At 38.8% G+C, this 18,363-nt stretch overlaps 1 protein-coding gene and 1 pseudogene across 2 annotated transcripts; one reads left to right on the top strand and one right to left on the bottom strand.

Moving 5' to 3' along the window:
- The first annotated feature begins 634 nt into the window (after positions 1-634).
- On the top strand, positions 635-2,424 carry LOC147903715 (glycine--tRNA ligase, mitochondrial 1-like). The gene is made up of 4 exons (XM_087372245.1): positions 635-667; positions 766-1,117; positions 2,225-2,232; positions 2,316-2,424. The coding sequence occupies exons 2-4, from the start codon at positions 812-814 to the stop codon at positions 2,422-2,424; spliced, it is 423 nt and encodes a 140-aa protein (XP_087228371.1). The 5' UTR covers positions 635-667; positions 766-811.
- Positions 2,425-16,383: 13,959 nt separating this feature from the next.
- On the bottom strand, positions 16,384-17,807 carry LOC147903714 (protein trichome birefringence-like 25 pseudogene; annotated as a pseudogene). The gene is made up of 3 exons (XR_015540714.1): positions 17,573-17,807; positions 17,211-17,488; positions 16,384-17,127 (listed from the first exon to the last, which is right to left on the bottom strand). The product of XR_015540714.1 is annotated as a protein trichome birefringence-like 25 pseudogene (transcript).
- Between the last annotated feature and the right edge of the window lie 556 nt (positions 17,808-18,363).

Below are 18,363 nucleotides of genomic sequence, written 5' to 3'. Positions count from 1 at the left end.
TTGGTATTCATTTACTTAGTATAAAAATAATCCCGTTCACTCATGGTCTATTGTTGGTTAATTTCTTCAATGATGTAATTGAGCATTTTATGATGTTAAGACATGATTGGTCGCATGATTAGGGAAATACATGTAATAATCCATAAGAGCATAAAATTTAGTCCAATGAGGTCAACCAATAGCTTTCTAGCTTCTATTATCATTGCTATTGTGCACAAGATGAGGATTGATTTTTCAAACCAATGGACCCTTGTGTGGGTGATGAGAGTGAGCAAGTGGGTGATGAAGACGGGCAGCACTAGCCACCTCTCGAGCGTAAACAAAAGGATAAAGCTTCCACATGTGGAGTGAGGATAATCCTATGTGAGGTGGGAAAAAAAAGGAGGAAACCCTATTATCTGGAGCGTCCACGCGGCGAGATCTGAAGGGTGAGATCCAACGGAAAAGGGGAGGTGGAGCTATTGTGGGAAGGGAGGCACTAATCGCATCGTATCGCCTCGCTAGTTTTGCATTCAAATCGATCTTCCTGCAGCAATTTACCCGGCAAGAATCATTTCAAGTTCCCCTCATCCCCCCCTACAGATTGCCACAGTCCCCTTTCAAGCTGCTTATCGGAGCTATTTTGCTCCTGAGAGCTCATTATCGTAGCGATTTGGCCCCAATTCATGTAAGAGATCGTTAGAGTTTCTGTTTGAGTCCCCTCTCGGCTTCATTGCTTGCTCCTGGCGTCCCTTTGTAACTCTGTGTCGCTGATTCGATTTGCAGGAGTTGATTCTTTTGGCTTGCAGCTTGATTAATCCCACCCCTTCGCATGGGTGCTCCGGCGGACCAGCTCGAGACTTTGCGTCTCTCTTTGGTTGCTCAGCAGGCAGCTATCGAGAAGCAGGGGGGCCTTGTGCGATCTCTCAAGCCTTCTAAGGCTGACCCTGCTGACATTGAGGAGGCCGTGAAGCTCCTCCAGGACTTGAAGCTACAGCTTCAGGATGCTTCCAAGGAGTATTCCGCCAAGGCTGGCGTGGGGAATGGAGTTGGCAGCGTGGAATCGTTTCGCAAGGATGTAAACAACACATTGGAGAGACGCCTTTTCATCCTTCCTTTTTTTGAAATTTTTTTGAATGTCATCTATTGCACATGGAGAAAAACAAGTGAAAATGGGATCTTAACCTTGCAAATGAGATCTAATCTCGAGGGATGCCTGAGAACAATAATGGAAAGGACGTTTTGTGTGTTGATGAAATCTTGGATGATTATAGAAAGCTAAATTTCATTTTAGCAAAAGACTTGACGTATGCAAAGAAAAATTGTAAAGATTGGTCTTCTTTCATGGATGTAATTGATCTTGTTTCATGAATGTTAATCATACTCAACCTTTGCAATCTACTTTTTTCTACTTGGTCTTATTTTATGAAGCAATTTTTAAATTGAGTCTCATTTTTGTATTATGTCTTGTTTGTTCAAACTCAATCTTAATTATCTTGATTAATAGAATCAATATATAACAACTTTGTATTCAACTATGTTAACTAAGTTGCTTAGAGCTTTAAAAAGGTAGGACTCATTGTAGTCAATCATCACATGCATACATGTGGAATGTTTTGTAATGGAAGTACCTATCATATACATGTATATTGAACATATAGCACATCATAAACATGGAAACTAATCACAAAAGTAACAGTGAGTAGCATGCAATGACGAGTTGGATGCAGAACAACTGGGTGCAAAGCTAAAATAATACAACATCACTACTCCTGGCATGAAGAAACCCTTAACCGACCCTTATCCCTTCAATCTTATGTTTGCAACATCAATTGGCCCTATAGGCAATCTTCAGGGGTAACTCTTTCACACCTCTTGCGACAAAGAACCTTTTGGTGTAGGCAACGCAAGCCATTTGAATGTGTTGAAATATTACTGTATGCTCTTGCCAAGTGTGCATGTTGGTATTGCGATAATTCTTTATATTTCAGGTGAGTGTATTGCTCTTCTTGTGTTTCCTTTTCTCTTTAAATGCATACTAGTACCGGAATTGATTCAAACTGCAACTCTGAGCTAAGTTTCACAACATGCTTTATAACCTCTTTTTTTAGTATTCAAAAGTGGGCTCTTTCTGGATAGTGGGATGGACAGGTATTGTTATTTGATTTGAATAGAAGTGCCTTCTTGAGATCCTACAAAGGTACATAATGACTTCTGTTTGCAGGTGGTCATTTGGATGTGACAGTTAGGCAGGTAATTTCCTGTAGTCACAACTGATATGATGGCACATACTACTTCGTTCTCTGTTGAGATTGTACTGCTTATATTCAAAGCAGAGATATATTAAAGCAAGACTTTGATCATATACTGGTGGACAGCAGTAGCTCCCATAATTTTATTAATCCCAAGGCTTTGCTGATAGTGATTTTGCAGGCACTAATATAGAGCATGGTTTGAGAGTGGATTTAATTGAAAGACAGCATAGATTTAATTGAAAGACAGCATATGCTCAACAATCTTTTGTCAGCATGCCCAGATTCAACTCTCCATTGACTAGACATGATGACATTTTCAAATGCAAGGGCTTACCAGATGATAAGAATCCTTCCAAACGAGAAGATCACTTAGGATTGTTCTACCTATATTAAAAAAATTTAATCCGGCCTTGTGCAGGCTCAGATTCAAGCTATGTAATACATGGGGGTTTTCATTCTCTATTACTGGAGCTCTTGCTAGTCTGACAATCAGAATTTGAGGACATGATTTTTTTGGGTAAGGACATTAGAACTGGATAGGTTTTTGGGTAATACCCAATTGTACCAGCGCCACTTGATCATTTTGCAGTTCAATACATCCTCTTGCGCTCTGCATTTAGTGACCCTGCACACAGTCTACTCTTCATAATCCCTTTTTACTCTCCTTGTACCAGTGCCCGCTGTGACCACAGTGGATCCTTTTACATATAACAAAGAAACAATTTAATCTTTGATATGTAAAGGCTATCAATGGGCACAGATTACTAGGTTTCAAAATGAGGAAACATGGATTTGGAGCATTTATCAGATCCTGAAATGGGCGTCTCCAAAAAGCCTTCATCGTGTCTGTTGGCCACACAGAAGCTTCTTCCATGTTTAGTGTGTGCAGCTGACTCAAGTTCAAATGAGTCGCAGGAGAGTGAAGATAATATTCATAACCACTTGTTGCAGTCAGACACAGCAGCTGACAACCAACCTTCCAAAGAAAACATGGGATGTCGGGAATATCCAAGCTTAACTGGTCAGAATCTATTAGCAGACAATTCTGGAGACGGATTTAAATCAATCAGACGCCAAAGCACAGGTATCAGTACACCGCATGATAAAATCAAAAGTTCAATCACTAATTAGTTGAACATCTAAGGCAATCATGAGCAATCATTGGATTCTGACCAAATTGCCACATTTGTTTTCTGATACAGAAACCAATGAGCAAGCTTGCAAAGGGGATGTGAGATTTCACATCTATCCAAGCTGGGATGGTGAGGATTTGTCGGCAGCAGCCAATTCTACAGAGGAAGTGAAACAAGGGACTGGTATGATTATCTCAGGTTAAACATCTCAATTGCCAGAAAAATGTGAAATTCACTTGCTTTGTCGTCATGTTCCATATTATCTTTCCAGTAATGTGAGCAATTCTTGGATTCTGCTCAAATGGTCACATGTTTTCCTGCTTCTGTGTCAATGGGAATAGACCAGAAATCCTCATTTGGTCACAACCAAGATTGGAAAAACCTTTTCTCAACTTGGCCAGAAATCCCTACGCAACAGATGTCTGGGTTTTTGGCAACAATGCGAGAGATTGTAGAAGATGGTGCTCAAACAGTTAATCTAGAGACAAAGTCTTTGCAATCAAAATGTACTTCTTTAATTAATGGCACACTCAATCTTGCTTTGGATGTCCAGAAGAACGGAGTGCCACAAAACGAGAGTGGGCAACGGTGCTGCAGGGTATGGAATTGTTTCTTCATTAGCATCTTTGCATATAAAAGAACTATGAATATACATGTAAGGTATGTGTGTGTATGTGTGTGCATGTGTGTGCATGTGTTAAGCCATTGATTGTTGCCATAAACATTTCTTCTCGTTCTTCCTCTTTTGTATGATCAAAAGCAAAACGAAGACTGCAAAGAGGTACACGCACTAACTTCTTTTTTCTACTTTCTATGTTTGACTTTTCATTGATAAAAATGTATGCTTTTCTTTAATCTTGTTCATTTGGTCATGCTTGGGGATTAAAAACGATTTGGCATGGCATAATTGTGAATTATTGAGAGGAGCACTGCGGATGCACATTCAAGTTTTCTCTATATGCAAGTCAATTGAAGAAAACTGAATGCATCTTTAATGTGCCGGTGTGCATGTACACCTGCGAGAGTGCATGCATATGCATGCACACGTGCATGTCTATGTACGTGTGCACGTGCGTGTGTGCATAATGGTGTGTGTTTATGTGTGCAAGTGGTCATGCTTCGAGATGGAGGTTGCTGCATTGCCATCTGTCCAAAGCTTCCACCGACCTTGCAGATTCGTCTGTAGCACTGAATCTCCAAGCTCCTAACACGATTCCCCAAGCTCCTAACATACCCCCCCTTAAGGGTTTGCCTCATGCTATGTCAAGGATACATCTAGTCACATAGTTTCACATGCCATCTCATGGTGGTCAAGGATAAATCTATGGCTAGGATCACATGCTAGCAAGAGTGCCTAAGGGTCGAGGTTTACAAAAAATAGGATAGACCCTCCCAAATGGTTATCTCCCTTGCATGTATAAGGATTAATCTTAGGCCTTTGTGTGGACCTAGTTTCTCATGTCTGCAAGAGGTACCATGGAGGCAAACACAACACATAACCATAACATTCTCAATCTAGCCAAGGAATAGGGAAGCAAGGTGAACTAATTCCACAACCATCGGCACAAGTAGCGGAATTTGTCCGTCATCAACATCCATGGTTCTAGAAGGAGATGCCTTAAAGCTTGGGTGCTACTAAAAATTGGTATGTGTAATCTCTATCTGGTCTTTCATACACCATAGCCAGTAGCTGTAGAGGATTGACTACAGTAGGGAAAGAATTAAGGCTGACATGTAGGCAGCAGATCTGCTGTCATATGGGTAGCAAGTCTTTTTTAATGTATTTATTGGTGCATTGTATAAAGTAAGTTGAAATTGGTTTGGCATGCTTTATGTAGTGTAGTATTATGATTTCAAACATGAAGTAAGGGCTTGGTTCAGAAAGTGGTGTCTGGTTCCTGTGCTCACAAGACAGGTTGACTAAGAGGCACCACGACCTAGGACCAAGTTTCTTAGATCTAGTTGACAAGCTAAAGAAATGTATGCTTATTTATTTTTTAAAAGTTTCTGTTGTGAATATGCATATGCATCATTGTTTGTGATGTGCTCTTTATTTTTTAATGTATTTATTGGTGCATTGTATAGAGTAAGCTGAAATTGGTTTGGCATGCTTTATGTAGTGTAGTATTATGATTTCAAACATGAAATAAGGACTTGGTTCAGGAAGTGGTGTCTGGTTCCTGTGCTCACAAGGCAGGGCGCTAAGAGGCACCACGACCTAGGATCAAGTTTCTTAGATCTAGTTGACAAGCTGAAGAAATGTATGCTTATTTATTTTTTAAAAGTTTCTGTTGTGAATATGCATATGCATAATTGTCTGTGATGTGCTCTTTCTTTTTTAATGTATTTATTGGTGCATTGTATAGAGTAAGTTAAAATTGGTTTGGCATGCTTTATGTAGTGTAGCATTATGATTTCAAACATGAAAGAAGGGATTGGTTCAGGAAGTGGTGTCTGGTTCCTGCCCTCACAAGGCAGGGGGCTAAGAGGCACCACGACCTAGGATCAAGTTTCTTAGATCTAGTTGACAAGCTGAAGAAATGTACGTTTATTTATTTTTTAAAATTTTCTGTTGTGAATATGCATATGCATCATTGTCTGTGATGTGCTCTTTCTTTTTTAATGTATTTATTGTTGCATTGTATAGAGCAAGTTAAAATTGGTTTGGCATGCTTTAGAAGGAGATGCCTTAAAGCTTGGGTGCTACTAAAAACTGGTATGTGTAATCTCTATCTGGTCTTTCATACACCATAGCCAGTAGCTGTAGAGGATTGACTACAGTAGGCAAAGAATTAAGGCTGATATGTAGGCAACAGATCTGCTGTCACATGGGTAGCAAGTCTTTTTTAATGTATTTATTGGTGCATTGTATAGAGTAAGTTGAAATTGGTTTGGCATGCTTTATGTAGTGTAGTATTATGATTTCAAACATGAAATAAGGGCTTGGTTCAGAAAGTGGTGTCTGGTTCCTGTGCTCACAAGACAGGTTGACTAAGAGGCACCACGACCTAGGACCAAGTTTCTTAGATCTAGTTGACAAGCTAAAGAAATGTATGCTTATTTATTTTTTAAAAGTTTCTGTTGTGAATATGCATATGCATCATTGTTTGTGATGCGCTCTTTCTTTTTTAATGTATTTATTGGTGCATTGTATAGAGTAAGCTGAAATTGGTTTGGCATGCTTTATGTAGTGTAGTATTATGATTTCAAACATGAAATAAGGACTTGGTTCAGGAAGTGGTGTCTGGCTCACAAGGCAGGGGGCTAAGAGGCACCACGACCTAGGATCAAGTTTCTTAGATCTAGTTGACAAGTTGAAGAAATGTACGTTTATTTATTTTTTAAAAGTTTCTGTTGTGAATATGCATATGCATCATTGTCTGTGATGTGCTCTTTCTTTTTTAATGTATTTATTGTTGCATTGTATAGAGCAAGTTAAAATTGGTTTGGCATGCTTTATGTAGTGTAGCATTATGATTTCAAACATGAAAGAAGGGATTGGTTCAGGAAGTGGTGTCTGGTTCCTGCGCTCACAAGGCAGGGGGCTAAGAGGCACCACGACTTAGGACCAAGTTCCTTAGTTCTAGCTGACAACTTGCAGAAATATATGCTTATTTATTTTTTTAAAGTTTATGTTGTGAATATGCATATGCATTATTGTTTGGTATGCATGATGTGATGTGATCCTTCTTTTTTTAATAAGTTGATATCAATTTCATGTATGTTGGGCTATGATAAAGTTGTTTCATTTCTTAGATTTAGAACCTTTTTTTTTTTTTGGTGTGAAAAGAGACTTCTATTAAGTATTAAAGAAAAACCGTTAGAGCAAGCTCCATACGGGATACATCATGCAATGCACGAAAAGCTCAAGAGCCAAAAAGAAAGGATTGAGGTTGATAGTGCCATCTCAATCCGATAGAAACCTCTGAGAAAAAGGGAGAACCCCTTCAAACTCAAAGTAAAATAGTCCTCCTAGAAGAGGTTGCCCGTGAAGGACTTTGCATGCTAGTCCATATGGCTATCAAAGTGTGAACATTTAGAACTATTTTTGTTTTGATCCTACATATGGCTTAGGGATGGAAGGATCTAAGCATAAGGCTATTGATTTTGAGTTATCTAAAGGAAAATGGAAGTATGTCAATCAAGTCCTTCGAAATGAGCTTGTAGAGATAAATAACATGAGTACAAAGGAGATGGGGATGACCATAGAAAGCACTTTTAGATTGCATACTCTAAATAGCAAAGTTGTTTTGAATACAAGGCGTCAAGTAGATTTGGATCCTAACAAGAAGCACCTTGTAGGGATCACAAAATGGGACAGTGATGTTATGCTATGGGTAGAGAGTAACATTGGGAATGTCTTGGCTCGGTTTAATGAAGCATGCGCAAGGAACCCAACATTTGCAAATGATATTAATGAGGACACAGCTGTGGATACTACATCGTGGTTGGGAATGCATTTGAACGTGGTAGAAAACAATAAGAGAATCATATTTTTTACATGTACACAAACTTAATTCAGAATCCAATGCTAATAACTTAGTGCAAGTTTTGATCCAAGCTTTAAAAGAGTATGGAGGCGTGATAGAGTCTGAGATGGTTAAGAAACTTGTTTGTTTTGCATGTGATGGTGCTTCAGTCTTGTAAGGTTGTCGGAATGGTCTCTGTATAAATAGAAACAAAATATGCTCCTTACTGTGTTGGGATATATTGTATGACTCATCGCATAAATCTAGCTTACAAAGTTGTGTCCACATTTCCATCAGTATAACGAATCGAGACGTTGGTTAAAAAAAGCTACTCTTACTTTTGCAAGAGTCCAAAAAGATACAATCAATTTAGAGTTATTGTAGAAGCATTGGGTTCAAAAAGGAGGAAGATTTTGAAGAATGTGGATACTAGATGGATATTTTTGGTTCAGTCAGTGAAAAGATTATGGGATGAATACAAGACTTTGGTCTATTTAATGCACATGGAGGCAGAAGAAGAGGTTGAAAATGTAAATATTTTGTATCATAAACTAATCAACATAGATCTGATATTGGGATTGTGTGGAATTATTTTACTTTTAGAAAAAATGAATATGTTGAGTAAAATGTCGTAATCGAAGGATATTTATATCAATGAATATGTCAAGGCAATAAAACTCACTAATTTGAGTATAACAATAGCATACGATCAGAAGTCAAGCTCCAGTTTTTAAGACGAGAAATTGTTTAAAGATTGGAAAAGTTTAATAGACCTAGATGTGGATTCCTCACTTTTAACATGTGATTAGGAAGGATATGTTTGCCTTCGTGCAAACAATCAGGTTTTCAGGATGATGAGAGGAAACAAACGACACAAAGACTACAATACATTAAAATAGAGGCTTTTTAAAAAAAAGTACAAACAGTGAAAAATGCTCTTAGTGAAGTTGCAAGTGTAGTGGTAGATGAGATTAGAAGTAGGTTTCCTCGAAATGACCTAATGGAAGCATTTATCATCATATTTTCACATTTTTGGGTCAATGGATCTTTTGAATGTATCAAAGCAGGTCTAAAGAATCATTTGGATGCCCTCAAAAAACACTTTGGACGGGACATTGACATGGACAATATAAAGTACAATGATTTGTTGGATTTTGGAAAGCTTTATTCACAGTCTTCCCTTTTTGGAGAAGTCATGCACCAGCAAAGTAATTCAATGAAAAATATTCAAATGCAAGGTTCGATGGCTCGGCTTTGGAATGAGCTCTCTCGCAGTACATTCCTACAAGATAACATTTCTGAGTACTTCAAGCTTGCAAATTTATGTCAAACCTTTATTCTTGGCTCATCAGTCGAGGATAAAAGGCGTATTAGTACTCTCGGTTATTTGAAGAATAAGCTTCGTAATAAGCTAGATGATAACTTAGATCTTAGCTTGAGATTATACTCTTGTTCTTATGATGTTAGTAGCTTTCCGTATGATAGAGCATTAGCACTCTAGAAGTCAAGCTGTAAAAGAAAAGGCTATAATTAGCTTTTTTGGACTACTTAAACTAGACTTTGAGAAATTTCTTTTCCCATTGGATTTGAAGGAAATTCATTATCCTTAAACAATTTTATGTTTTGCATACTCTACAGTATTCTAAATGCTAGCTATTTCATGTATTTTGAAATTATGTAAAACGAAAAAGACAGAGTTTTCAATATAACTAGTTTTTAGTATATTTGTGAAAATAGAAAGTTTTTTAAATGCCTTAGAATATTTAGCCAAGTTTTGAAACAAAAATTCTAACAAAAGATATAATTCGCCAATTCTTTGAAACTTTTAAAAATAATTTATGAAAAATTTCGCCAGTATATTATAATACTATATTTCTATACCTTCGATAAAAACATCCCTGATTTGCATCAATAGAATGTTTTGCTAGAAAATGTGATTTCAGTTATTTAACTGGAAAGACACTCATATAGCATTTATCTACAAACTTTCAAAGAGGAGGGGCTAACCATTCAAGTGATGCAACAAGACCAGTCAGGAAGAACATTGACCTCTCAGCTTATGCTGTAAGGGAGGAGGAATCTCCTGGTAAGAATTTATTTTTGAGCGCTTTTGTTTCTTTTCAGCTATATGTGTAGAACTCAAATTTAATTTTGTATGATGCAGTCAAGAGAAGAAAGCCCAATGAGAAAGGTTCAGACAAAGGTGGACAATTAGTTGCTAAGGGAAAGGAGAAGGAGGAAAAGAAGTCATCCCAACTGCAACTCTTTGAATTTCTACAAAAGTCATAATGCCAAATGCAGTATCATAAATACCATGAGATGTTCAATAAGGAGATGGATTTGTAGTCTCTTATGACACAGCACAAGGATTTTCTTAGAGAGGTGTATGAATCCTTTAATAAACTAACAGTTGAAGGACCAAAAATGGTCAACAATAAGACTTTTTACATATCAATGACATTGCCGAAAATGAGAGGATGAGGTATCAAATGCACAAGCTCTTTGATAGTTTTGAAGACTACCACAAGGGAATCTGCACTATACACAAGGGCAATTGTAGGATACTTGAGGAGTCACTTGCATTTGCCATGTATGTACACTATGCTGATGGATCAATAGAGGACACAAAGGATAGTGATGATGAAGATGAAACAGAAGATAAGTCATACCTACCAGAGGTGGAAGAGAAGATCGACCTGAAAGAGGAGGAGCTTGCAGTTGTAGCATTGGATCTAGTGGCCTTAAAAAAAATGAGACCCTAAGAGATGCAGTCCTAGTGGATGACGTTGAGGCTGAAAGCTCCAACCTCATTATGCCCATTCTTCCCTCGTTCAATATTGAGGGAAAAGGGTATGTATTGTTGTATGACATACAATGCCTTTTAAATTTGAGACAGAATTATGCAATTGCCCTTATTGCACAATCTTGCAAGGTTGACAAGGAAGTAAGGATTGATGACGATCCTTTGGTAGAGCGGGAGGGTGAATTCAATCCTTCGAAAGAATTGTCCATCTGTTTTGAGCAAGCCAAAATGTATGAAGAGGTGGATGAGACAATTTTCCAGGAAACCCAAGCATGAATGAACCTCACAGCAAGCTTGGATATCAGTCAGAGCTCCAAGGGGAAGGAAGAGATGGGTATCTCCTTGTTTAACAATGACATACTTGAGAAAGATGAGAATATTGAGGTAAGGCACCTACCTTTCTTGAATTTGGAGTTTAGATATGCAATTTAATGGTTTGTTTTAAATCTAAGTGTGTTTCGTGTATGGAATTTGTTCGTTGAAGATGATACATTTCTCTTGAGGGCAGCTGGAAGTTGAATTCCTAGGCTTGGTAAACTATCAAGCATTTCTCATTATATTAAAGACCTATCTGCTGCAAAGATATTGATTTTTAGCAAATTGCTTAACAACAATGGAGTTTCTATTACTTTTTTTTTCAAGTGTGTCAAAAGTCTTGGGTGGTCATCCTATATCGTGGCAAACAGATAAGATCATTCTGATAGAGAAGCGGTCTACTTTAATTATTTTCTGGTGTTATGCTGGAAAGCAAGGCTCAAGAGCTGGTTACTATTTGACATATACTACTTGGGCACTAGCTTGTGGTGTAAAGGATCCCCTCTCCTTGGAAGGTTATGGAAAGCATAAGCTCATAAGGAATCGAGAGCCTTATTTGGTGGCCTTCCCGACAAAATAGATGAAGACCAAGCTGCAAACAACAACAACAACTCTTGCACAAGATGAGAAGAGTTCAGTTGCTCCTCAGCTCAAGGCAAAAAGGTATCCAATCAAAGTCAGAAGAAGTATTCCAAGCAAAGTTGGCAAACCATTAGAAGGATAGTCTGTATGGCATTGTATATTTTACAAGATGGAAGTAGAGTTGAATTGTGAGAACACTATCATTTTAGAATGTCTTAGTTATGTTTATGTGTATTTGTGATAAAAATATTATACATTTTGAAATAAAAATATATATAGTACATTTCAAATATTTCAATGGTTGCATACAATGACTTCTTATGAATGAAAGATCCAAGTCATTGTTCATTGCAAAAAACAAAATGTTACATTTAATGACATCTATTGATGATGAACAAGGTTTAGCACTTAGCTTCTATCTTCCCATTTGTGGTTTACAAATATATTTGAGTGTCTCCACTAAGCATGTCTTTGTACTGCATTTGAGTTCTCCAAAATCTGCCTCCTTTCCTTTTGAGCCAATCTAAAAGCTAGCTTAACCCTCGCTTAACCTGTGATGTATTAACTTTCTTCTTGGCTTGAAGCCTTTGTAGTATTCCTCGATAGAACCATTGGAAGACTTATTTCATTAGGGGAGATTTGGGGTCTCAAAAGGGCTTCCAATTAGTGCTTCCTAATTTCAAGGGATTAGAGAGGGATTTGAGGTGTACCAATGAGAGTGCTAGAAGGTGTGGGGAAGTGGTATGTTGAGGTGGCATGTGGCATTTATTATGCTTAGGTCATAGGTGGTTTCAATTTGAAAAAAGGGGACAAAATACCATGGATTTTGGGAAGAAAACCACCAAGAGTGTGAAGGGAGAACCATGTGAATTGTTCACGATCTACAAAATATTATTCCAAGCATTATATGTAGTGCTTCCCTAATCACTTTCATATACACTTTCGATATAAAAGTACTGTCCAATGAACTTATCAATTTCTTGGTTGAGATGACCGCGTTCCTTCCACACTTGTGTTGGTGTTGGTAACAAAACATGTTTTATCCATTGATCTTTTAATGTTGATGACACAACTCTAAATAAAATATTGAAGCATACCATGGATTTTGGGAAGAAAACCACCAAGAGTGTGAAGGGAGAACCATGTGAATTGTTCACGATCTACAAAATATTATTCCAAGCATTATATGTAGTGCTTCCCTAATCACTTTCATATACACTTTCGATATGAAAGGACTGTCCAATGAACTTATCAATTTCTTGGTTGAGATGACCGCGTTCCTTCCACACTTGTGTTGGTGTTGGTAACAAAACATGTTTTATCCATTGATCTTTTAATGTTGATGACACAACTCTAAATATTGAAGCATATCCCTTTCTGCTCACTCCGCTCACATCAAGAGCCTCTTGAATTTTCCTGACATCAGCTTTACTTTCCGATACAAAGTCTTCAAGAACTTCATGTTTTACCTTCTTAAACTTTTTTCCCTCCATCATGTTCTTTGTAACAACAATGGAGACTAAAGCCTTCATTTGTTTGATGGGAATTAAATTACTCTCTTCTTGTGCTCATCGGTCCTATTGGACAAATTCCCCTGCCAACCTCCTTCAGGAAATGAACTCTAAATTTGATACCGCTCTGCCTCGCATAGTTGGATGTAGCCAATGCCTCTGATTTAGATATTCTTCATGTTTGGATGCGTATCTTCTTCTTCTCTCCAATCATGTGTCAGCCAGTTCTTAATCCATAAATCAATCAAAGAACAATCTGAGTACTTTTTGTGTTCCACACCCTAGTCTTCAAGGACTCTATCAGTCGTTTCCACTCGCTTGGAGTTACTTAAATAAAGTTCCTATATTAACCCTCAATTCCAATCAACTATTTTTCTTTGTCATGGGTAATCATGAACTCACTCTTTTTCCCTATGGGTCACTGCCGCCAGCATCTTGTATGATATCCGAATATAGTCCTGCCGACCAAAACTTCCAAACCAGATACTTCAAGTGGACTCTCGCAAACCTATAAATGGCTTCATGCAGAATTTGTTCACCAATGTTGGGAATACGTACCATGCAAGTCTGCAATCCAAAATGTTCCCTATTTTAGATCCTCTACAATTAAGTAGGGCACCACCTTTAGCTTTCCTAGAAGAAGCACAAATCACTGCAGACCTAAGTGACAAATTGGAGCCACAACCTTCATGGTGTAGGTCGAAGATGCTTAGAGAGAAGTAGCTCATTGAGTATTTACAAGATCCATCTTCTTTCAAATGCATCCCACGTTTGATGCGATACCCCATCGCTACAGATTGGATGTGAATAGACATGATCCAAACAAGGGAAGATGCTCCTCATAATTGGCCACTAATAAATAGATAACTCAAGGTCAAATGGACAATCCAAGAAACACTTATCACATCCTTGGACAAACATGCATCATAGATGCGAGGTAGCTATGACAAACCACTCAAGGACAGCATCAAATATACTGAAGCTAGATAGTAGTTATCTTGGAGGTGTCCCTCACCATTCATGACCATCTACCCATGCTCAGTTTCAACCTACATGAATAGATAGATGCTCAAACAAACAATCGCCTCTTTCAAAGAGCCCTATCTCTTGAAGGGAATATGCATGTCTTTTTGAAGAAATGGTTGATATTGGCTAAAAATTGAGCAAACAATGACATCACAACAATGCCTATACACTCAGCCATAAGCCAAGACGGGTAATCAAATCCGATTGGGGAGTTCTTACCCCTCCAGCAACAAGGGCCAAAAGCATAGTCTAGAGTAGCAAAGATGAGATCATTGTGTGTGTAGAGTAGTAGCAAAGCTCACATACTTGGCAAAATAGGATTTAGAGCGATAAATACTAAATTAGAGAGAGAAAGACTAAAAACCTACACTTTTTAAGGTCCCTCCAAAAAGTGTAGAGACCCAAGAGGTCCCCCCAAAAGGTATAGAGACCTAAGAGGCTCCCTCCAAAAGTGTAGAGACCCAAGAGGTCCCTCCAAATAGTGTAGAAACTCTTACTAAAGAGGTCCCACCCTTGAGGGTCTTACAAAAGTAGAGGAGAAGTGGAGAGACTCTTATCCAAGAGGTCTCCTACAAAAGAGGTCCCACCCTTGAGGTTCCTATGAATTATGTAGAGACCAATATGTATAAATCTCTCTCTTCCCACTCTTTGGAGTTCAATGTTCAAGTTCACTCTTTAGGGATCACTATTTAAGTTCACTTATGTGTTCATGTGATTGATCTCCATTGCATCGATGCTCGCATACACTTCTGTGTTCTAGCATGCCCTTACACTCCTTACTCTTCTACTCCTTGCTCCCATCTTCTCACTCCTCCTTGCTCTACCATGGGCCTTCCTCCTCCTCCTCCTTCCTCTTCTCCCCCCTCCCTCCCCCTCCTCTTTTTCCCTTCTCCTCCTTCCTTTAAGTTCACCTCCCTCTATCTCCTCCCTCTTCCCTTGACCCTCCTACTCAACCCTTTACTCCTTGAAGTCATGAAGAAGACTAGCTCTCCACTCCTCAACATTGAGCTCCTGCTAAACCTTACAACCTCATCTGAACTCTGGAACTCCTAGCTAGTTGTCTCAATTTTATCCCACTTCTGAACCCTACAGTCCCCTTCTAAACTCTTGAACTCTCGTGGAGGTGAGAGCCTCCAAGCCATCATTGAGGTCAAGCCCTCTTTCTCACCAAACCGGCACATGAGATTAGCTTTCCATGCTTTAGCCTAGACCTCTCACTGGAACACAACCCAAGGACCTATGCTTCACTTGTGAAGACCTATGCTATATCGAGCTCAACAACGTGATTGTAGGTGACGAACACCAACCTTGGAACCTAGAACTTCGAATAGAGTGATAACACCAGTCCATTCTTATATGTGTTCTTTTCCTTTCCATTATCCTTAGTTGTAGAAGCTAACTCTCCCCTTGGCACTATAGCTTCTATCATGTGTTCTTCACTTAATAGCATCAATACGATATCGTGGAAATCAAGATTACTCCCAATTTACTCTTATAATTATCATTAATCTCGGATAATGTGATGGAGATTAGACAAGAGTATTGCTTTTGCGGCCATCCTCTAATTGCTTCATTAACAACTACATATTGGTCAAAAAATTTCCCCAAGAATTCAGTGTCACGCATGTGCAACGCAAACAATTGTTGCTTTAATACTATCTTAGATATTTTTTACCTTTGACCCTAAGAGCATCTCTACTACATAGCAAAATGTCTCCAAAAACATATTCTCCATTTCCTGATTTCCCTTACATTTGTAGTCTTGTGCTACTGCATTTGCCAACGCATGCAAGGGTATAAATTGGAAAAAGTGGCATGCAACTGTTGCTATTTACACATTGTCAATAGATTACCATAAGAAAAAATCAACGAGAAATCAACCATGTGGGATAGAAAGGTCATGTGACATTTTTTGGTTGGTTTCTTACCATGGATATAGACATAAAGATGAGATTTAACCATCAGCAATCCTGCAAATTTAATATTTAGGGTGCAAATTTAATATTTAGGGATCTGCTATGACAAGCTGATTTACATGGATGTGAAGCACCACTCAAATATTCATGAGTATTGGATTCAATCAAGGGCTTGGGAAGGTTAGTATATGTAAACCCTATACAACACATGAGTTCAAGGCTTATTTTTTAATCCCTTATTTGTGAGCATTGCAAGATTAAAAGACACCCTTTTTCTATAAAAATCTATAAATATCTTTCATCAAAACGTTATTGATGATACAGCTAGAGTATAAATATATTTCTATTAAAATTATGATTTAGAAATCTCATTTCTTCTAATTGAACCGAGAGATCAAGGGTTAGTTGAATTTTGTTCAAGGAGATAATGCAAGATGAGTTGATTCCACATATCAATTGGCCCCGGCAAGCACCAATGTAAGCAGTCGTTTGGAGGGGCGTTGTAAGTTGAGCCGGGATGCCCATCCGGCCTCAGGAAAGCACTGTATGTCACATCCAAAAGCTTCAGCCTCGTTGATCCCTCCAGTCTTGCAGCCATGGCTTTCCCTAACTCCTCTACTTGAATTTTATTGATCTCGTTGTTGATCCAAGGATAGGACGGCTTCCTATCGGATTCAGTATACGGTCGTGTCCTATTGCAAAGACCAACTCCCTTGCTCCATGAACCATACTCAAAATGAGACACCGTCACTGTTCTTAGTATGGTGATTCCTCTGTACTCGTTCACCATGTATTTCAAAACATTCCGTAGTGCCAGCTTCAGTGCAGGGAGCATTTCAAAAGCTGTCATATTAAGTCCAGAGCGAGAGTTAACACCCAGCATTGTGCCGTTCAAGTAGTACATACTGGGCCTGAAATACCAGTATCCTGTGGATATTATAGCCACATCGTAGTCGGCTAATTGGGATGACCACACATCTGCTGGTATATCTAGCTGAATCTTGTAAATGTCGTGCTCAACTGTGTCGTTCACAAGAAATGGTGACCATATGTTTGTCAAAGTGAAGTTGTAAGAAGGAAAATCCCATTTGGATTGGTCGTTTTTCACTTCATGAAACACATTGCGAGGTGTTTCGACCTGCATAGACAGCTTTACCTCAGGATGAGGGCTTTAAATGAAACTTACGATGATTTGTTGAACAAGCAGATGAAGAAGTTCACCTGTGCGAGAGCACACAGAAGCGTGTGCATGTGATTAGATGCGATCGAGTCCCCGATGAACACAAGCTTCTTTCCCCTCATCAATTCGAGGAACCGTGCCGAATCGAAACGTAGTAGTTCACAATCATCCGGCTTCCATTTCCAGTTTAGGTAACCCCTGTCTGGCCTTCCATTCTGAATGCAATTCTGGGAAGGCCGAATATATCTACAAGTGCCATTTGTGTATAGAGGAGGCGTCAGATCAGGTACCCAATTTCCTCGGGAAAGATCGCAGTTGCCTGTGTTTGCTACAAGATTCCGAGTTAGATCACACGATGCAAAATTCAGATGAAGTTTCGCAGATAAAGTTTTCAATGAAATACCTGATTTTGTGTGATTAGTGAACGTCGTGTTACGGCTACTGCTGTGGTTACTGCTAGCAAATAGGAGCAAATCTGTCTGATCAGGAAGAAGGATGAACGGCCACCCAGGATTGAGAACTACGAACGCAATCACAAGAGAAGAGACGGCTGCAAAGCATATCAAGCACGTTACGACGCGACAAACGTGAGGGGGCTGATTGAGCATGAACCAGTGACTGGGCCATCTCATTGTCATTGTATAAGTTGCAAAGATACTACAAACTTTGCCATTGTTTTCTCATTCCATCCGAGCATCTTGTGGCGGGCTGATTGTCGTAATCAGAACGGGGCATGTTGCACCATCAATACGCGCTGGCCTTTGGTAGCGCATTCACTTCCTCTATACCCAAAATGCTAGCAGAAAACTTTTGTCCCAACTAACCAAACTAAAGAAGTTTTCACACATTTGCAGGATCTCAGAGTAAATTACTCAAAATCTTAACTAGTGTTCTAAAAGACTGGATAAAATCTGAGCCCAATTTTATAATCTCGGTTCGTGCAAAGAGCTCTACGAGTGTTCTCCACCCACCCTCGATCTTCTCTCCAACCACTCCATTTAGCTTTCTCCACCCACCTTCATTGTGCCCTCCATCCCCCCTATCCTACCCACGCTAACGAATCTCTTGACGAAGCTAAGAAATTAAAGCATATTTCCTAAATACAAGGAAGAAGAAATTTCCCAGATTTATCTAGGAAATTCTATTTCCTATATCACCCATATAGTACTATCTAGGAAATGTCAATTTTTTATA

The sequence above is a fragment of the Dipteris shenzhenensis genome, chromosome 3 (assembly GCF_047967505.1).
Source record: "Dipteris shenzhenensis isolate YYH24624 ecotype China chromosome 3, Dip_SZ_1.0, whole genome shotgun sequence".
NCBI lineage: Eukaryota > Viridiplantae > Streptophyta > Polypodiopsida > Gleicheniales > Dipteridaceae > Dipteris > Dipteris shenzhenensis.
The sequence above is the reverse complement of the archived record's forward strand: the minus strand, read 5'-3'. Positions and strand labels throughout refer to the sequence as shown.

Coding starts and splice junctions, on each gene's coding strand:
- LOC147903715 (XM_087372245.1), top strand. CDS start 812: ATGGGTGCTCCGGCGGACCAGCTCGAGACTTTGCGTCTCTCTTTGGTT.